Here is a 16,820-nt window from a genome sequence, read left to right on the forward strand (position 1 = left end):
CGAACCAAATCAATAAGAAAAATAGGGAAAAGACACAAGCCGAAGGTAGGGCGTGGTGTACCTGGGTTTCTCGCGGAGCACATCGAGGAACAATCCGAGCAATAGCTGACACATGTTTACATGAATCCCACCCAACATAACGTTAACCTTTGTACCATTGTCTCGCCCGACAATTCGCACCTAAAAAGACAAAGTTATATTTCACTTATATGCCATATGGAATTTCATGAAATGATAAATCAAATGAACACGATAAAATGTTTTTTTAACTCGGTATAGAAATCTAAAAAGAGGACTAATCTAGTTCCCGGAAAGTTGAGCCGGCTAACCCCATACATCTCTCAAATTTATGACAAGACTAAGCAAATGACATTCACATGAGCAAAACTGCATATGACGTATTACTCATAATCCAGAACACGTTACTTCAATATGATGCCAAGATAGTTCCAAAAGAAATGACAAATGACACAAACGTGATGATTAAAAAAATTCTTGGCATTTTCAAATTCTATAACTAGCAGGCCTCCTGAGCTCATGTGGATCAACAAGAGAGTGACGCCTAAACCTGTAAGTTTCAGATGTCCTCATACAGAGCCCATGAATTTTTCCATGTCACTTCTACATAAAGCAGGATAACTTCGAATTATCAACGCATATAAACAGTTAATTTCATAAACAGACAACTGGTTTAGAAGATGGAAAGGGTCTATGAAGACAATTTCTAAAGCGCTCGTAAAGCCAATTGAGAAGTAAGATTATCTAGATTAGAAAATTAACCAATGCTCCTGGATAAGGTTGAGGAACTCATGACTGCTTTTTGTCCGTACATAAAAATGTTCAGCTATGCATGCCCACTGGCAACAGATTAGAGATGCCATTGCAGCCCAACAACGACACAAAGAAAACATGGATATCTACTTAACACCCAAGTCACCACTTATACACCAAATGAGGACCAAAATAGGATGAATTATTATGCACGATATTTCAGCTTTAATATACTAGAAAATAAAACCCAATGAGAAAGAGCATGTTATTCAGATTATGTTACCAGATAACCATATTGCTAGCAATCACCAGAAAAGGGCACCATTCTACATTTCTTATGTTCAACACAACACATGCATGACAAAGTATAATCTACGGTTCTGTCCTTACCACATCATGAGAGAGACAATGCCTACTTCTCCCAGGTGGGTTGCAATAAAGATGACCCCTACTTGCTCCGGAGGGCAGAACGGACTCACAAGCCAAGCTCCCTGCACATGGAAGTTTCCCGTCAATGCAGCAATTTGAAGGAATATGTAACAACCATAATATATTGCTACATGATGAAATTTCTTAGATACTACTGGCTGAGCAGGAGTCACAAATAGTGCAGCAAGATAACTAGATAATTGATGTAGCTTTCCATAATCTACAGTACTCCCTCCGTCCCAGTTCACAGGGCTTACGCGTGTCCCTAGGTCGTAAATTTGGCAATGATAATGCAACATATGTATTACAAAATATATATCAATAGAAAGTTTAGATGTTCTACTTTCTAATGATATATTTTGTATATTATACAAATGATATTATATTGACCAAATTGACAACTTAGGGATACGCGCAAGTCCTATGAACTGGGACGGAGGTAGTAAGCCATTTAAGCATCTAAATTCAATAAACCAGCAGTTAAAACAAGCAATAAGGCATCAATTTGCTGTTGCAAACATGACAGTCTTGTGGTTGAATCAGGAACCTATGCGAAATTTCACTCTGAGATAAGAACAACTTCAAAACCCATCAGATACTCTCAAAATTTAACTAGGACTGTTTAGAGATCAAATAAGGTGCAGAGCACAAAACACCAGTGAGAGGGAGAAAATAAAATCACTGAACTAGGAATAGAGCAACTACTAAAATCACTGAACTAGGAACAGAGCAACCGAAGATTAAACCATAAACAACACTAATTAGAGGGATAAGATCAATTTTCCATCAAACAGTTAAATAATGAGGAATCGATAATCCTTTCTTGATACTTCATGTGATTCCCCTCCTCACAAACTTATTTAGGAAATCTAAAGATATTGCACAAGTGACAACCTAAGCATTTCGGCTAAACATTAACTACAAAGAAGACATGCCATTTTGATTATTTCTTGTTTCATACTACCCAAAAAGAGCTCACTATATGATCAAAGACTATTAGCACTAGATAACGATGGATGCAGAAGCGATAACACTATATAGGAATTTTACTGCAATAAAAAATCTAGTTGCACAAGATTATTCACATATGCCAATCAGGGACCACAGACTGAAAAGCTGATGTTGAATAGAAATTAAAATTAACTTCAACTTCTACAGATCTACATGGATGAAGTACTTGATGTTTTCTTCTTCACCAAGAAAGCAACGACACACAAGGACAAGAAATTGGGTTAAGGTTTGAATGTTGATAAAATGATAAGAAAATAGTTCCTATTTCCTCAAGATGATTCATACGAAAAACAAGGCAATATTACTCGAGGCAACACAATAATATCCAGCCAACAACAAAAGTAAGTAACCATTGACGCCTATTAAACTAACAAACTATGCTCTAGGTTACACAAATCCAACACTTCAAGCACTAATTGAGGTTTAGTTTTCATGTTGGAATCCAGCTAAACCATGTTATACCAAGATGCAAAACGTCAAATTTGCAAAGCCAGCAAACCACAAGGCAGTAAAGCCATTTCTTCCCAATCATGAAGCCCACGATGTGGAATCAACCCATAGGCCCTGCCCAACTAAAACAACAGCATGGCTGTCGATGCACATGTTGTGAATCGGTCTAATATAGAAACAACTGATAGTCCAGGGAGTACCACGACAAGAGTAAAATTGCCTAATTCATATCATATAACTAGGAATGAAGCATTGGAATACATACCAAGACAGATAATATGAGATCGACGCCTCTATCTATTTTCTACTTGCAGACATCAACCACTGGTGCATCAATACTTTTGAAAGCTTCCATGTCGGTAAATCAACTAGAAAATATTATAGGCTCTAGAAATTCCCTATTTCAGAAACCAGATGTTGTGACAGAAATAGAAGAAAAAACACATATTGACACCTTTTGATTAATCATACTAATCAACATGACATTTTGATTCTTCCGCTGGAACTCAATGGAAAGGCAACATGATGATCCACTCACCAGCCTTGACTGGATAATGTTTAAAAGTAAGCGACGCAATGGTATAAAGTTATTGCTCTAGCCATTCAAAACAACTTCAGAAACAAATGGTATGCGTAACATTTAAATATTTCAAAACACACACTCATAAGCGATGTATTAAAACTCTTGATAAATGGCAAGAGAAGACTCTAAATTCACCAGAGCAGCAATATGCAAAATCAGAATACAAGAAAATAGCATTTGTGCATGCACATCTTTTCAACAACACGCTGAGCAGTGAGTTCAAAGGCACAATATTCAGTTTAAGGGTTACACAAAGGAAACACTTCAAGAAAGAATTGGTATGTATGTAAACCTATTAACAAGTTACGCTAGATAGAACCTACAACAAATCATTCCAATCATTGTAAAAGATGAGTGTCAGATTTAATAACAAAGTTTCAAGTTCTAATTACAACCATGCAAAGTCAGACATATCTAACACAAATGAACTATACACAATGGACTAGCCAAGCTGACAAAATCAAGAATTGAATTTTTCAGAAGGCATGTGTAACATCACTGTTTGTAGTAAAGACATTTTGTACTCTTGAGCATCATTTAAAATTCACTAAGAAATGTCTGCGTTAAAATCCTTAAAAAATCCTCAATAAGCCTCCAAACAGAAATAATATTTTCTAGACAAGACAAGTGAATGATAAAAATATTAATTTTACTTATTCCAATTATCTACCCTGCCCTTTTTGGCACGATTATATCGAAACAGGTACATATCTTGACTTAGTTTGGTCGAATCAAAGAGGCGAAATGTAGTATAACTAGCTAGTTTTAGTTCACACATAAACTAACAAGAGATAAATATCTAGCAACCCTGGAGTGATATCTACAAGCTACCGTAGCAACATCTAAATATCCAGGAAACCGCATTAGACTTCACAAGACATGACCAACTAGTGTTACTATTCCCCATCGCACCACATAGCAAACTACAGAACACCTTATACATGGAGTCGCCGCCACCCCAGAAGCCAAGAACATCCGCGACGGTTGCGACCTAGAGTTGGAGGGGATTTACTTGACAGAGTTGAGGATTTTCCAGCATGCCTAGATCCAGGGAGGAGAAGACCAGGCAGTTGCCGGAGCCGTCGCCGGAGTCTACGACTGGCCACCAGAAACAATCAGTGAGGGCACGTAGGGAGACTACGAGGTCAACCCATCCAGAACCTGATCTAGGCACCCACTCGTGCAGGTATAGCTGGTAGTGACCACGCCATGCTTAGAACCTTTCTTTTATGGAAGATTTTGTTGCTTATATGTTGTTGTACCACTTCACTTTTGGTTAAGGAACTAATAGATTCATTACTGCTTGTGTGTGCAAGCCTAGAAGCACATGTACTAATGTTTGTAAGGACATATATGCAGAAGTTTAAGTGGTTTGGTTAGAGATAGCAGGGTTCCGTTTTAGGTATATTTAGGCAACCAAATTATCTTAGTTTGCAAATAGTTATCAGGTTTGGTTTTGGTTTTGCAGAAATTAGCTGGATACCCTTTCCCTGTGAGCACTTGCCGATGTCAATACCATCTGCTAGTACCATATCTTTACGTGATGTTTAAAACAAGTTCAGAACTGAATACCTGTCTCTAAAAATGCAGTAGTACATACTCGGAATCTTATAACAGTGGTAAAATGCTCTGTAATGGTTATCTTGGCCAGTTAAGTTTTCAGTCATCCAGGCTGAACAATATCAGTCACAAATCTCTCTCTTTGCAAATCGTTACCCCTATTTTCCGAATTTTTAGGAAATATGCAACCTTATAAAATTCGTAACTAATCCATTTTGAATCAGAAATATACATACAAATACGAAAATTTTAAGAAAAATGAGATCTACATCACGGTATCATAATCATGACTGCTTAAAAAACTCTTAAAATAAGATATGGTAAAGCGCATCTCTTCATCACAACTCCCATTGACACTTGAAACTTGAAGAGTACAAACCTTGTGAATGCACATAGCAAATATGCCAATATCTTTTTGTATAGCTGCATGAAAAATGCATTTCTCAAGATATCTTTAGAACTGTGCGATCTCAAAACAAATGCATTTAAGATTTAACAAGGACAAACATCTGATAATCCCGTCAAAACTGCCATGTCTAGTAATAGAAGAGAACAGCGAGTAAAAGCCACCACAATTGTGCAGCTAATGTAAAAATTGAAAGAGCAAAATTGCCTCGGGCAGCAACCTCGTACTAAAGAATGAAATATTAGCACTTAACCGACAGCTAGACATTAGATTAGGATAGGCAAAAACATTACCATATATCATGCAGCAAATCACAAAATGCGCCAATGTAGACAGAGGCATAAACATATAATCTCCCTGTGAGAGGAGAGGTGCCGGCAACAGCTTTATCTCAACGGATGTGGCCGTTGCTGTACATGTGCAAAGTGCGCCAGGTTGAGCAAGATGACCTAAAACACAATAAGTGCAGCTTTATCTCACCTCTGGACGTTATTGGAGCCATTGACGAGCGAAGAAAATTATCCGGCAAACTTCCTTGCAAGGTAAGGGAAGGGCTTCTCAAAGTTGTAGTTTCTCTTGGCAGAGACTTCGTAGCACTGCAGGTTCTCCGTCTTGTGGAATGTGACTTGTTTGCTCTCACAGACTCACACACCCTGCATGAGAATAACTAGACATTAGAACTCTGAAGCATAATCTGAAAACGTATTAAAGAAGATTGCAACAGAAGCAGACCTACACAACTCTCTGCACCAAGTAGGAACATTCTTGTAAGTCAGCCTGCCATGGATATTGCAAAATTAATTAAAAAGAACAATCAGTCAAGCATATTAAAAAAGCAGTAGCACGCAAGAAAATTACTATAAGCATTTAATTGAACTTCAGTTTAAGTGATGTTGAAAACAAGTTCAGAACTGAATACCAGTCTCTAAAAATGCAGTAGTACATACTCCCAATCTTAAACAACTGTAAAGTGATCTCAATCTTAAAAAATAACCAACCAATCTTATTTACTATCCTTTGTCCAGATGTAACCTTAATCATCAGAGACTCGGAGTGTAACAACTGAACACCACATGTGTTAGTTAACAACTGAACCACTACGCTTGTAGAAATCGGTACAACATCATTGATCTCTGGAAAGGGGACTCTGTACCTCAGAGCTGCAAGCCCTTCCATGAAGGGCCTTGGCACCGGATGGCAAAACACTCGACACACAACCAACCACCTTAGCTGCAGTACCACCGCCCTTCTTGGTCAAAGTAGAGGTGCAGCGGACGCATCTTCTCGTGCAGTGGCGCCGAAAATGGAGGCCGGCCCTATTACTCTTCACCTCCCCTCCTCCTTTCCAGTCGCGCGGGTGGTCCTGGAAGAAGACCTCATCGTCCCCACCTGCCTACTCACCGACGCGCAGCGGGTCGGTCGGACATCACCGGCCGGCCAGTCCGTCGACAAGCAGGTCAGCCTCCTTGCCGCCGACGACGGGGGCCGCATATGAGTTGGGGGAGGAGCAGCAACATCCGCTAACTGGAGGGCAGCGGTCTGGTTCGTCATCGACGGCAGCCGGCAGGGACTAGGCTAGGGTTTGGACGCCATACGTTTGGATGGCGGCGGATGCAGGGGACTCTACCGGGGAGAGAAGACGGCGGGGCTAGGGAGGCCGGCGAGCATCAAAGCTCCAGTGAACTCGGATGGGTTGGGAACTTGGTCGAGATTAGTTGCATTTTCGGGAGAAAATTGGAGTTGAAATGAAAGTTATGGAATCCGCTCTACCAGTAGTAACATCACTTCTATTCTACCCTAATTAATTTAGGAGATGAGCGGACGCGCGCGCACTTGATTGGCTCCTAATTAATATCTTCCTAATAAATCCCACTAATCTCTCCTCACACCTTCCTATGGAGTAGTAGTATATTTTCTAGTCCCAATGCATTTGGCTGTAGCCATATTAACTCGTGGTCATGCATGGTACTACTTGGGTTCTCTCATGCATCTTTTTGGTGCGGCCACATGCCTATGACTATAGTATAAAGTTCAATCCTAGTATTATTATTATTGCTGAATTGAAGTCAATATCAATATATAATTAATCCGGAGTATCATACGCGGTGTCCCCCTCGCCTCACGCAATGATCGGTCATGTCTTGTCTTTGGCTCTCCGACTGAGACCTTGTTCAGCGTGACCACTACGATGGGAGTCGACGGTACCAGATGATTCTTCTTCGGCGACGGGTAATTCACCCACAAATGGCACACACATCGTCCCTTTTAGCATGCCACCACCAATAACCCCGCATCTCTCGCCGCTTCTATACCTTTCATCTCCCTCCATCAGTACCAATAAATGATTAGCTGGCTTAAAGAAATGTTTGCCAAGTAAGAGCTAACGAAAATCCTAGCTGGAACATGCATTCAGCTGATCCACCTGTTCGCAGCTACCCGGCGTTTTCTTGATCTGCTACTCTTCAGCTGGGTAGATATAGCTAGCAACCTCACAGACGAAACTAGATTAGGCACCTAGATTATTGAAAAATCAGTGAAATTGTAGAAATACAGTGAGAATGATAAAAGCTCTTTACGGAAAGGCACTAACCAAGCCATACAGTTAAGCTAATCGATCTAGAGGCTAGTCAGGAAAAATGCAAATTTCGGCAAGACCTTACTTGTTTTTTGACATTTAGATCACACAACAATCACTTTACAGAAAATGAAAATAAAACAAAACTCAGGTGGCACTGAAATATACGACCCAAGTGAAAGAAACCACACGACACTGAATAACAAGCATCAAGGCAAGCTGATGCACTGACACACGAGTTTCTGCAATCAATCCCGAGACCGTTACACACAACGCATGCCAGTGTTCGTTAAAATCTGAAAACTTGGCTGCTCATACGTTGTAACCGTAAGCAGATATTGCGCCCCTAGTTTGCACATCACACACCAATGAAATAGCAGCATGAGGACGCTCCCGCTGGTTCTCTTCTCCCTGCAATACAGAAAAAATTCCTTAGTTTCTTCCCCCAAATAGACCAATTTGAAAACGCTGCATAGGGATTAAAGCGTAAACAGAGTCTTAGTGCTTCCAAATAACACCACAACATAGCAGACTGCAGAATGCATGATTCTCAAAGAAACATCGTCACATTGTACAGTCCTCGTAATCAATCAGGATAGCAAGTACAAATAAGAAATAGTTGCAAGACGAAACTAACCAGCTACCTTTCGGCGAAACAGCCATACAAACCATCAGTCAATTATCTTTGGTAAACATCAAGGCATTTTGAATGAACGAGCTCACAATAATGTTGAGATAGCAAACAATTGTGGCATTCAGAGGCTCGAAACTAGTACTTTCAGCAATACGAAAATGCAAGATAGCTCAACCTATCAGACTTATGCAAACGCAGGATCTCATCTAGCAAGACAAACAGCTTAACTAGCGTAGAAGCAAATTTGACAGTACCAGCATCACAAAATACCTTGCAAATAAGATACATAATGATGTATACTCACGCGTGTGTATGTAAACGTATTTTTCTAATCAGATCACGACAACCGCGTTTACTTAATAGTAACATGGCTGGCTAAAACCTCTTTTACATGTTTTGGCAATACCACTCAGGCAACTGGGCATTTCTTTGTTATATGGAGCAGTCATAAACCACATAGAGGAGACAAGTGGATAAACAGATACTCACCAAAACAGTACAATAAGGGCAAAGGAGAAGCAGGAAGTAGTCGAAATGCAATGACCAAAGCATGTGAAGAAGCTCTCAACAGGGACAGCAGTGTCCTATGCTCCGAGGCTTCTAAAACCTGCAATTAAAAAACATCAAAATCAGTAAAGGACACAAAAGCAGTGAGCAAAATAGACCAGAATAAGACAAAGTTGACATTTTGAAAGGATCAATAAACAGAGAACTTCATCCGCAATTTCAATTCGTGAAAGTGAACTTTCCAAGAATGGGAGGTGCTCCAATAACAGGAGAGTTCTCAATATAAATAAGAGTTGGGAGGCTATAGGCTAGCATATCGGGGTATCAAATTACTATCAGGTCCAGTGATGCACACATATTTATACAACAACCATATATTGAGTTGACCAAAGCAAACCCAAAAAAAGAAATATGTACTGTTTTTTCATCCCCACAAGGAAATGGACGAAATTGCAGATCCATTCGCACCGAAGGAAGGGCAAGTAAAGGTGTTTGCAAATAATAATCACTGGCACTCCACTCCAGCAAGGAAAGATTACTCCCCGCAAAAAGAGACAAGACTACAAGTGTAGCTCATCATCACAGAGGAAAATAATGAAGCTACCAACCTACACATCATAAGCCATCCAAAGGTCTGCTGTTGGTCCAGTGTCCAGCCAGCGCAACGCCACGGACAGAGCCGGAAAGGTCACGGCAGCTTAGGGTTAGCCACCGATCAGGGTAGTCTTGCCTAAACAGAGTTGATTCCAAAATAAGCACACATTTAAACATAGTTACAAAATCAACTGAATCATGTTGAACCGATAGAATCATCACTCCAACAGTTAGCAGAATCATAATTAACATACAACCCTTTGAAACCAACCCCGGCAATGGTGGTTACCTCTGATCCAACTCCAACAATGTCTCCCAGAGCTACTGGATCTTCCTCTCCCCTTCATTATATCTGGCTTCCTTCACTGAAACTTCTAGTTAAACTAGGGAGCTCCTATAAGGAAATATGCGCATCATAAAGATATCCAGTAGGCAGTAAGTAATCAATAAGAAGATTATTTGCATCACAAGATTGCCCACATATTCTTATAAAGTTAGCAGAATGCATTGCGAAAAGAAAATTTGAATATCCAGAAAATGGTGGCAGATTGTCAAGCTCACCTAGTCACATATTTATAGATTTATCAGGGTTAATTCTACAGGAAGATATTACCATAACTAGTATGCTAGCTGGCAAATTGCACAACATTTAACATAGTATTCCAGCAAGTACATCAAGCAAGGCTGTTATACCAGACACTAAATATGGAAAAACACTGGCTTATGGTCTAAAGGGATTATGGTGGAGTGCACAACAATACAATCAGAAAAGGCGGGGTGTGCATCGTTGATGAACACCTTGTGTTTCTTTCCCCGGATAGAACAATTTGAAAACACTGCACATGGATTAAAGCGTAAACCGAGTCATTGTGCTTCCAGATAGCACCACAGCATAACAGACTGCACAATGCATGATTCTCACATTGCCCTGGTATAGCAAGTGCAAATAAGAAATAGTTGCAAGACGCAACTAACCAGCTACCTTCGCAAGAAACATCCATACAAACCAGAGTAAATTATCTTTGGTAAACATCAAGGCATCTTGTATAAAAGAGGTCTGCTCAATCATTGCAAATAATTGTGTAAGCAGGTGAAAACTTATAGTCGGCATTCAGTGGCTCAAAACTAGTGCTTTCAGCTATACGAAAATGCAAGATAGCTAAACCTATCAGGCTTATGCAAACACGGGATCTCATCTAGCAAGACAAACAGCTAACTAGCATAGAAGAAAATTTGACATTCCCAGCATCACGCACTACCCTGTAAATAAGATACATGATTGTGCATACTCAGTGTGTATGTCAACGGATTTTTCTAATCAGATCATGACAACCTCATTTACTTAATTGCTGGACAGTTCCCATATAAAAGAAGATCAAGACTTCAATTTTACATTTTTACAGAAAATAGTAAACATGGCTAGCTGAAACCACTTTTACAGTTTGTGGCAATACCACTCGGCAACTGGGCATTTCTTTTTTATATGGAGCAATCATAGATCACGTAGAGGAGACATGTAGAGAAACACATACTCACCAAAACAGTGCAATGAGGACAAATGAGAAGCAGGAAGTAGTCGAAATGCAACTATGAGAGCATGGGAATAAGCTCTCAACGGGGACAACAGTGTCCTATGCTCCAAGGCTTCTAAAACCTGCAATTAAAAAACATCAAAATCAGTAAAGGGCACAAAAGCAGTGCGCAAATGAAGGCCAGAATAAAACATGGCCGACATTGAAAGGATCAATAAACAGAGAACTTCCGCAGCAAGTTCAAATTGTGAAGTTAACTTTCCAAGAATGGGATGTGCTCCAATAATATGAGAGTTCTCAATATATATAAGAGTTAGAAGGCTACAGGCTAGTATATCAGGGTATCAAATTACTATTCGGTCCAGTGAGGCACACATATTATCATGAGAACAACATATTATATTGAGTTGACTGAAGCAAAGCCAAAAAGAAGAATAAATGCGTTTTTTTTCTTCCCCGCGAGGAAATGGACGAATTGGCAGATCCATTTGCACCAAATTAGTATCACAAGAGTAACATATTATATCCTCTTAGAATCTAGAAGTACTGGAATAGATCAAGGAGAACAGTTTGTTAACCTATGCACAAACAAAAAGATATCCTAGTTATCCGTTATATCCAAAGATTTGATTGCAAAATTAGGACAGCGGAGTCTTGAGTGGACCCACAGAACAAATGACTTGCCTAAACACAGTTCATTCCATTGTTGAACTGACAGAATCATCCCTCCAACAGTTAGCAGAATCAGAATTAACATACAACCCTTTGAGAACAACCCCAGCAATGGTGGTTACCTCTGATCTAGCCCCAGCTATGTCTCCCAGAGCTCCTGGATCTCCCTCTCCCATTTATTATATCTAGCTTACTTTATTGAAACTGCTAGTCAAACTAGGGAGCTCCTGCAAGGAAATATGTGCATCATAAGGACATCCAGTTGGCAGTAAGTAATCAATAAAAAGATTATGTGTATCACAAGATTGCCGACATATTGCTACAAAGTTAACATAATGCATTACGAAAAGATTTGAATATTCAGAAAATGGTGGCAGTTTGTCAAGCTCACCTGGACACACTTATAGATATTTATCAGGATTAATTCTACACGAAGAAATTACCATAACTAGTATGCTAGTGGCAAATTGCACAACATTTAACATAGCATTCCAACAAGTATATACAGTAAGGATGTTATACCAGACACTTAACATGGAAAAAGTACTAGCTTATGGTCTAAATGGATTGTGGTGGAGTGCACAGCAATAAGGGTGTGCATCATGGACGAACACCTTAGGGTACACAGCATAATACAATACATTCATATAACAGGTTCTAGACTTGAACACATCACATACAACTGATAACTCGAAAAGGAATATGGCCAAAAAACTCTAAGGATAGAAGAAACGAGGTTAACAAATTACAAAGTGACTCTAGCATCTTGTCACACCCATCAAGAATGAAATGCCTCGCATTCTTCAAAGGAAGGTCCTTCTCTCTAGCCAGCGATAAAACCTTACAGGTGTTCCCACTACAATATGAGGGCAGGCAATAAATCCATGTGTTCCTTTATGTGAAAACACAACAACCTTCAATTCAGAACACAAAAGCACTGAGCAAATCAAGAGCAGAATAAAGCAAGGTCGACGTTGAAAGGATCATTAAACGGAGAACTTCCGCAGCAATTTCAAATCGTAAGTGAACTTCCCAAGAATGGGATGTTCTCAATATATGTACAGGAGGCTACAAGCTAGCATATCAGGGTATCAAATTACTATCCGGTCCAGTGAAGCACACATTTTTATGTAGCAACCATACATTGAATTGACCGAAGCAAAGCCAAAAAAGAAGAAATATGTTTGTTTTTTCTTCCCTCTCGAGGAAATGGACAAATTTGCAGATCACCAAGTAACGTTGTTTGCTAAGAATAATCCTTGGCACTCCAATCCAGCAAGGAAAGATTACTCCCCACCAAAAAGAAGCCTATGTGCACAATAATGAAGCTACCATCCTACGCATCATATGGTGGAGCAGAAATAAAGTGAAACCATACGAAGAAAAAGCTCAGATTGTAAAGCCATCCAAAGGAGCTGCTGTACTGTACTTCATGCCAGCATAGATATTTAGCGGCATGAATCAAATATTCAGTTGACTTGTGTGAAGCCAAACAGCAAGGAAAATTGAGTGGTTTTTCTTCCGCGCAAGGAAATATGAAAATTCTGGAATGCATTTTTTGCAGCAAAGGAAAGGCAAGCAGAGAAAAATCCATTTCACTAACTGAACGTTTGTTTGCTAAGTAGCCAGCAAAGGAAAAGAGTAATCATTAATTGGCACTCCACTGCTGCAGGGCCAAGGCAAGACTACTCCCCGCAAGGAGAAAAAGTAATAGGGCAAATAAGACTAGTGGTGGTAGCTCACCATCGCAGAGCAGAGGTCCGGCTGTTGAGCAAAGAGTTGTTTTTGAATTCTCCCTCCTCCCAGTCCCAGCACTTGATTGTTCCTGCACGGAGAAAAAAAAATCAACAATAGACCAGATGAGAACCGGTCGATATGTTTAGGAGCGTAAAGGTTTACAACAGAATTGAATGAACCAACGGAAGGGGCTGCCGTTAAGTAGGAATTTCAGTGACGAGAAACAAAGGGAGGAGGTACCTGGTTCCGCGCGAGCCTGGTCGGAGTAGACGTCGAGGACGCATCCCGGGGACGGGGTGCGGATCTCAAGGCCGCCGGCGCGAAGAAGAACTTGGCGGACGCAGTCTCCATCTCCGGTCGGGGGGCGCCGACGTCCGGTCCGTGGTGCGCTTGGCGGCGAGGCTAGTTGGACGGAGCGGCGCGCACCGTGGTAGCGAGGCACGCGCGCTCCGGCGAGCTAGGCTGCGTCGCGGCCATGGAGGCGCCGGCGCCGCCTTGGAGGGGTGGGAGCAGAGGAGCAGGGAGGGGAAATGCGTTTAGGTTAGGGTTGGTTTTGTTCTTGGTGTGGGATGGACACCAGCCGCTAAATCGGACGGGTCCTATGCTCCCAGGCTTCTAAAACCTGCAATTAAAAAACGTCAAAATCAGTAAAGAGACACAAAAGCAGTGAGCAAATTCAGACCATAATAAAATAAGGTTGACACAGAAAGATTTCTAAAGATAGAGAACTACCGCAACAATTTCAAATTGTGAAGTGAACTTTCCAAGAACAAAATGTGCTCCAATAACATTAGAGTTCTCAATATATATATAAGAGTTAGGAGGTTACAGGCTAGTATATCAGGGAATCAAATTACTATCTGGCCCAGTGAGGCACACATATTTATACATCAACCAAATATTGAGTTGACTGAAGCAAAGCCCAAAAGAAGAAGGAATGTGTTTTTTTTTCTTCCGAAATGGACGAATTTGCAGAAGCATTTGCACCAAATTAGTATCACGAGGGCAACATATTATATGCTCTTAGAATCTAGAAGTACCAGAATAGATCAAGGAGAACAGTTTGGTATCCTATGCACAAACAAAAAGATATCCTAGTTATCCGTTATATCCAAAGATTTGATTGCAAAAATAGGACAGCAGGGTCTTGGGTGGACCCACAGATCAAATGACTTGCCTAAACACAGTTGATTCCATAATAAGCACACAAATAAACAGACAATCAAGATCAACTAAATCATGTTGAACCGACAGAATCATCACTACAACAGTAAGCAGAATCAGAATTAACATACAACCCTTTGAAACAACACGGGCAATGGTGGTTACCTCTGATACAGCCCCAGCAAAGTCTCCCAGAGCTCCTGGATCTCCCTCTCCCATTCATTATATCTGCCTTCCTTTACTGAAACTGCTAGTCAAACTAGGGAGCTCCTACAAGGAGCATCATAAGGATATCCAGTTGGCAGCCAGTAATCAATAAGAAGATTATGAGCATCCCAAGATTGCCCACATATTCCTACAAAGTAAACAGAATGCATTACGAAAAGAAGATTCGAATATCCAGAAAACAGTGGCAGTTTGTCAAGCTCACCTAGTCACATATTTATAGATACTTATCAGTGTTAATTCTACAGGAAGAAATTACCATGACTAGTATGATAGCTGGAAAATTGCACATTATTTAACATAGTATTCAAGCAAGTATATCCAGTAAGGGTGTTACCCCAGATACTGAACATATGGAAAAACACTAGCTTATGGTCTAAATTGATTATGGAGTGCAAAGCAATAAAATCAGAAAAACGAGGTGTGCATCGTGGACGGACACCTTAGGGTGCACAGCATGACACAATATATACAACAGGTTCTAGACTTCAACACTTCACATACAACTGATAACTCGAAAAGGATATGACCAAAAAAAACTCTATACATAGAAGAAACGAGGATAACAAAATACCAAGTGACTCTAGCATCTTGTCACACTCATCAAGAATGAAGTAGCTAACGTTCTTCAAAGAAAGGTCCGTCTCTCTAGCTAGAGCTAGAATCATTACAGGTGTGCCCACTACAATATGAGGGCAGCCAATAAATCATTGTGTTTGTTTATGTGAACACCTACATTAAATGCAGCAAGCTTCAATTCAGAAGACAGAAGCAGTGAGGAAATGAAGACCAGAATAAAGCAAGGTCGATATTGAAAGGATCAATAAACAGAGCAATTTCAAATCGTGAAGTGAACATTCCAAGAATGGGATGTGCTGCAATAACAGGAGAGTTCTCAATCTATAGAGTTAGGAGGCTACAAGCTAGTATGTCAGGGTATCAAATCACTATGCGGTCCAATGAGGCACACATATTTATACATCAACCAAATTTTGAGTTGACTGAAGCAAAGCCAAAAGAAGAAGAAATGTGTTTTTTTCTTCCCCACGAGGAAATGGACAGATTTGCAGATCCATTTAAGGGCAAGTAAAGTTTTTTGCTAAGAATAATCACTTGCACGCCACTCCAGCAAGGAAGGATTACTCCCCGCAAAAAGAGACAAGACTATGTTGTAGCTCATCATCACAGAGCACAATAATGAAGCTACCAACCTACACATCATATGCTGGAGCAGAAATAAAGAGAAACCATACCAAGAAAAAAGCTCAGATTCTGAAACCTTCCAAAGGTGCTGCTGGTCCAGCGTCCAGCCACCGCAGCACCACGGACGGAGCCAGCAAGGACACGGCGGCTTAGGGCTAGCCACCGATCAGGGTAGCCCTTCTTTGACTTCCTGCACGCGAATCCCCTCAGAAAAATCAGCAATCAACCAGATCGGAACCACCAACATATGTTGAGATAAAAATTCACATCATAGGTCTATAGCAGAGATGAAGCAAAGCCCTACCAGAAAAAGAACTTCAGTTTCTGAACTGAAGCACTCCGAAGGTGCTGCTGGCCGGGCGTCCAGAGACCACAACGCCACGAGACGGAGCCAAAAGAGACGCACAGCGGCCTAGGGTTAGGCTACGGCTACTTGGCAAAGAATTGCTTTGAATCCTCCTCCCAGCAGAGCACATGTCCGGCTGCTGAGCAAATTAAGAAATGTTCCTTTTGAGTTCTCCTCCTCCTCCTCCCAGCAGAAGTAGAGCACTTGGTAGGTCGCTGACTCGAGGTAGTCCACTGAATTTCGTGCAATGCAATGAGAGAGAGAAGAAAAAGTCAGCAACAATAGAGCAGATTGTGGAGGATTTACGTATTCTGCAATGAATGAATGAATCAATCAATCGTGTATCTGTGAAGTAAGCAGGAACTGTAGTGAGGGAGCAGAGCGATTACCTGAGTACATGTAGAAGCAGATCGATGGGGAT

The 16,820-nt window shown here is 40.7% G+C and overlaps 1 protein-coding gene and 2 long non-coding RNA genes across 5 annotated transcripts; all 3 read right to left on the minus strand.

Annotated features, from left to right (window-relative positions):
• Positions 1–9: 9 nt before the first annotated feature.
• Positions 10–6,561, minus strand: LOC127297635 (uncharacterized). Its single transcript, XM_071818388.1, has 5 exons — positions 6,364–6,561; positions 5,943–5,987; positions 5,691–5,863; positions 1,162–1,262; positions 10–180 (listed from the first exon to the last, which is right to left on the minus strand). The coding sequence occupies exons 1-5, from the start codon at positions 6,384–6,386 to the stop codon at positions 10–12; spliced, it is 513 nt and encodes a 170-aa protein (XP_071674489.1). The 5' UTR covers positions 6,387–6,561.
• Positions 6,562–7,853: 1,292 nt separating this feature from the next.
• LOC139829918 (uncharacterized) lies at positions 7,854–13,757 on the minus strand. Of its 3 annotated transcripts, XR_011744198.1 has the most exons (9): positions 13,702–13,757; positions 13,468–13,549; positions 12,474–12,580; positions 11,847–11,951; positions 11,057–11,174; positions 9,810–9,914; positions 9,535–9,656; positions 8,909–9,026; positions 7,854–8,196 (listed from the first exon to the last, which is right to left on the minus strand). It is a non-coding gene; the product is annotated as an uncharacterized lncRNA (long non-coding RNA). The 3 variants fall into 3 exon arrangements; XR_011744199.1 differs by lacking the exon at positions 12,474–12,580 and having other exon boundaries at positions 9,539–9,656; XR_011744197.1 differs by lacking the exon at positions 12,474–12,580.
• A 3-nt stretch (positions 13,758–13,760) lies between these two features.
• On the minus strand, positions 13,761–16,246 carry LOC139830752 (uncharacterized). Its single transcript, XR_011744200.1, has 4 exons — positions 16,104–16,246; positions 15,425–15,582; positions 14,791–14,980; positions 13,761–14,083 (listed from the first exon to the last, which is right to left on the minus strand). It is a non-coding gene; the product is annotated as an uncharacterized lncRNA (long non-coding RNA).
• Positions 16,247–16,820: the final 574 nt, after the last annotated feature.

Source organism: Lolium perenne, chromosome 4 (genome assembly GCF_019359855.2).
Source record: "Lolium perenne isolate Kyuss_39 chromosome 4, Kyuss_2.0, whole genome shotgun sequence".
Classification (NCBI taxonomy): domain Eukaryota; kingdom Viridiplantae; phylum Streptophyta; class Magnoliopsida; order Poales; family Poaceae; genus Lolium; species Lolium perenne.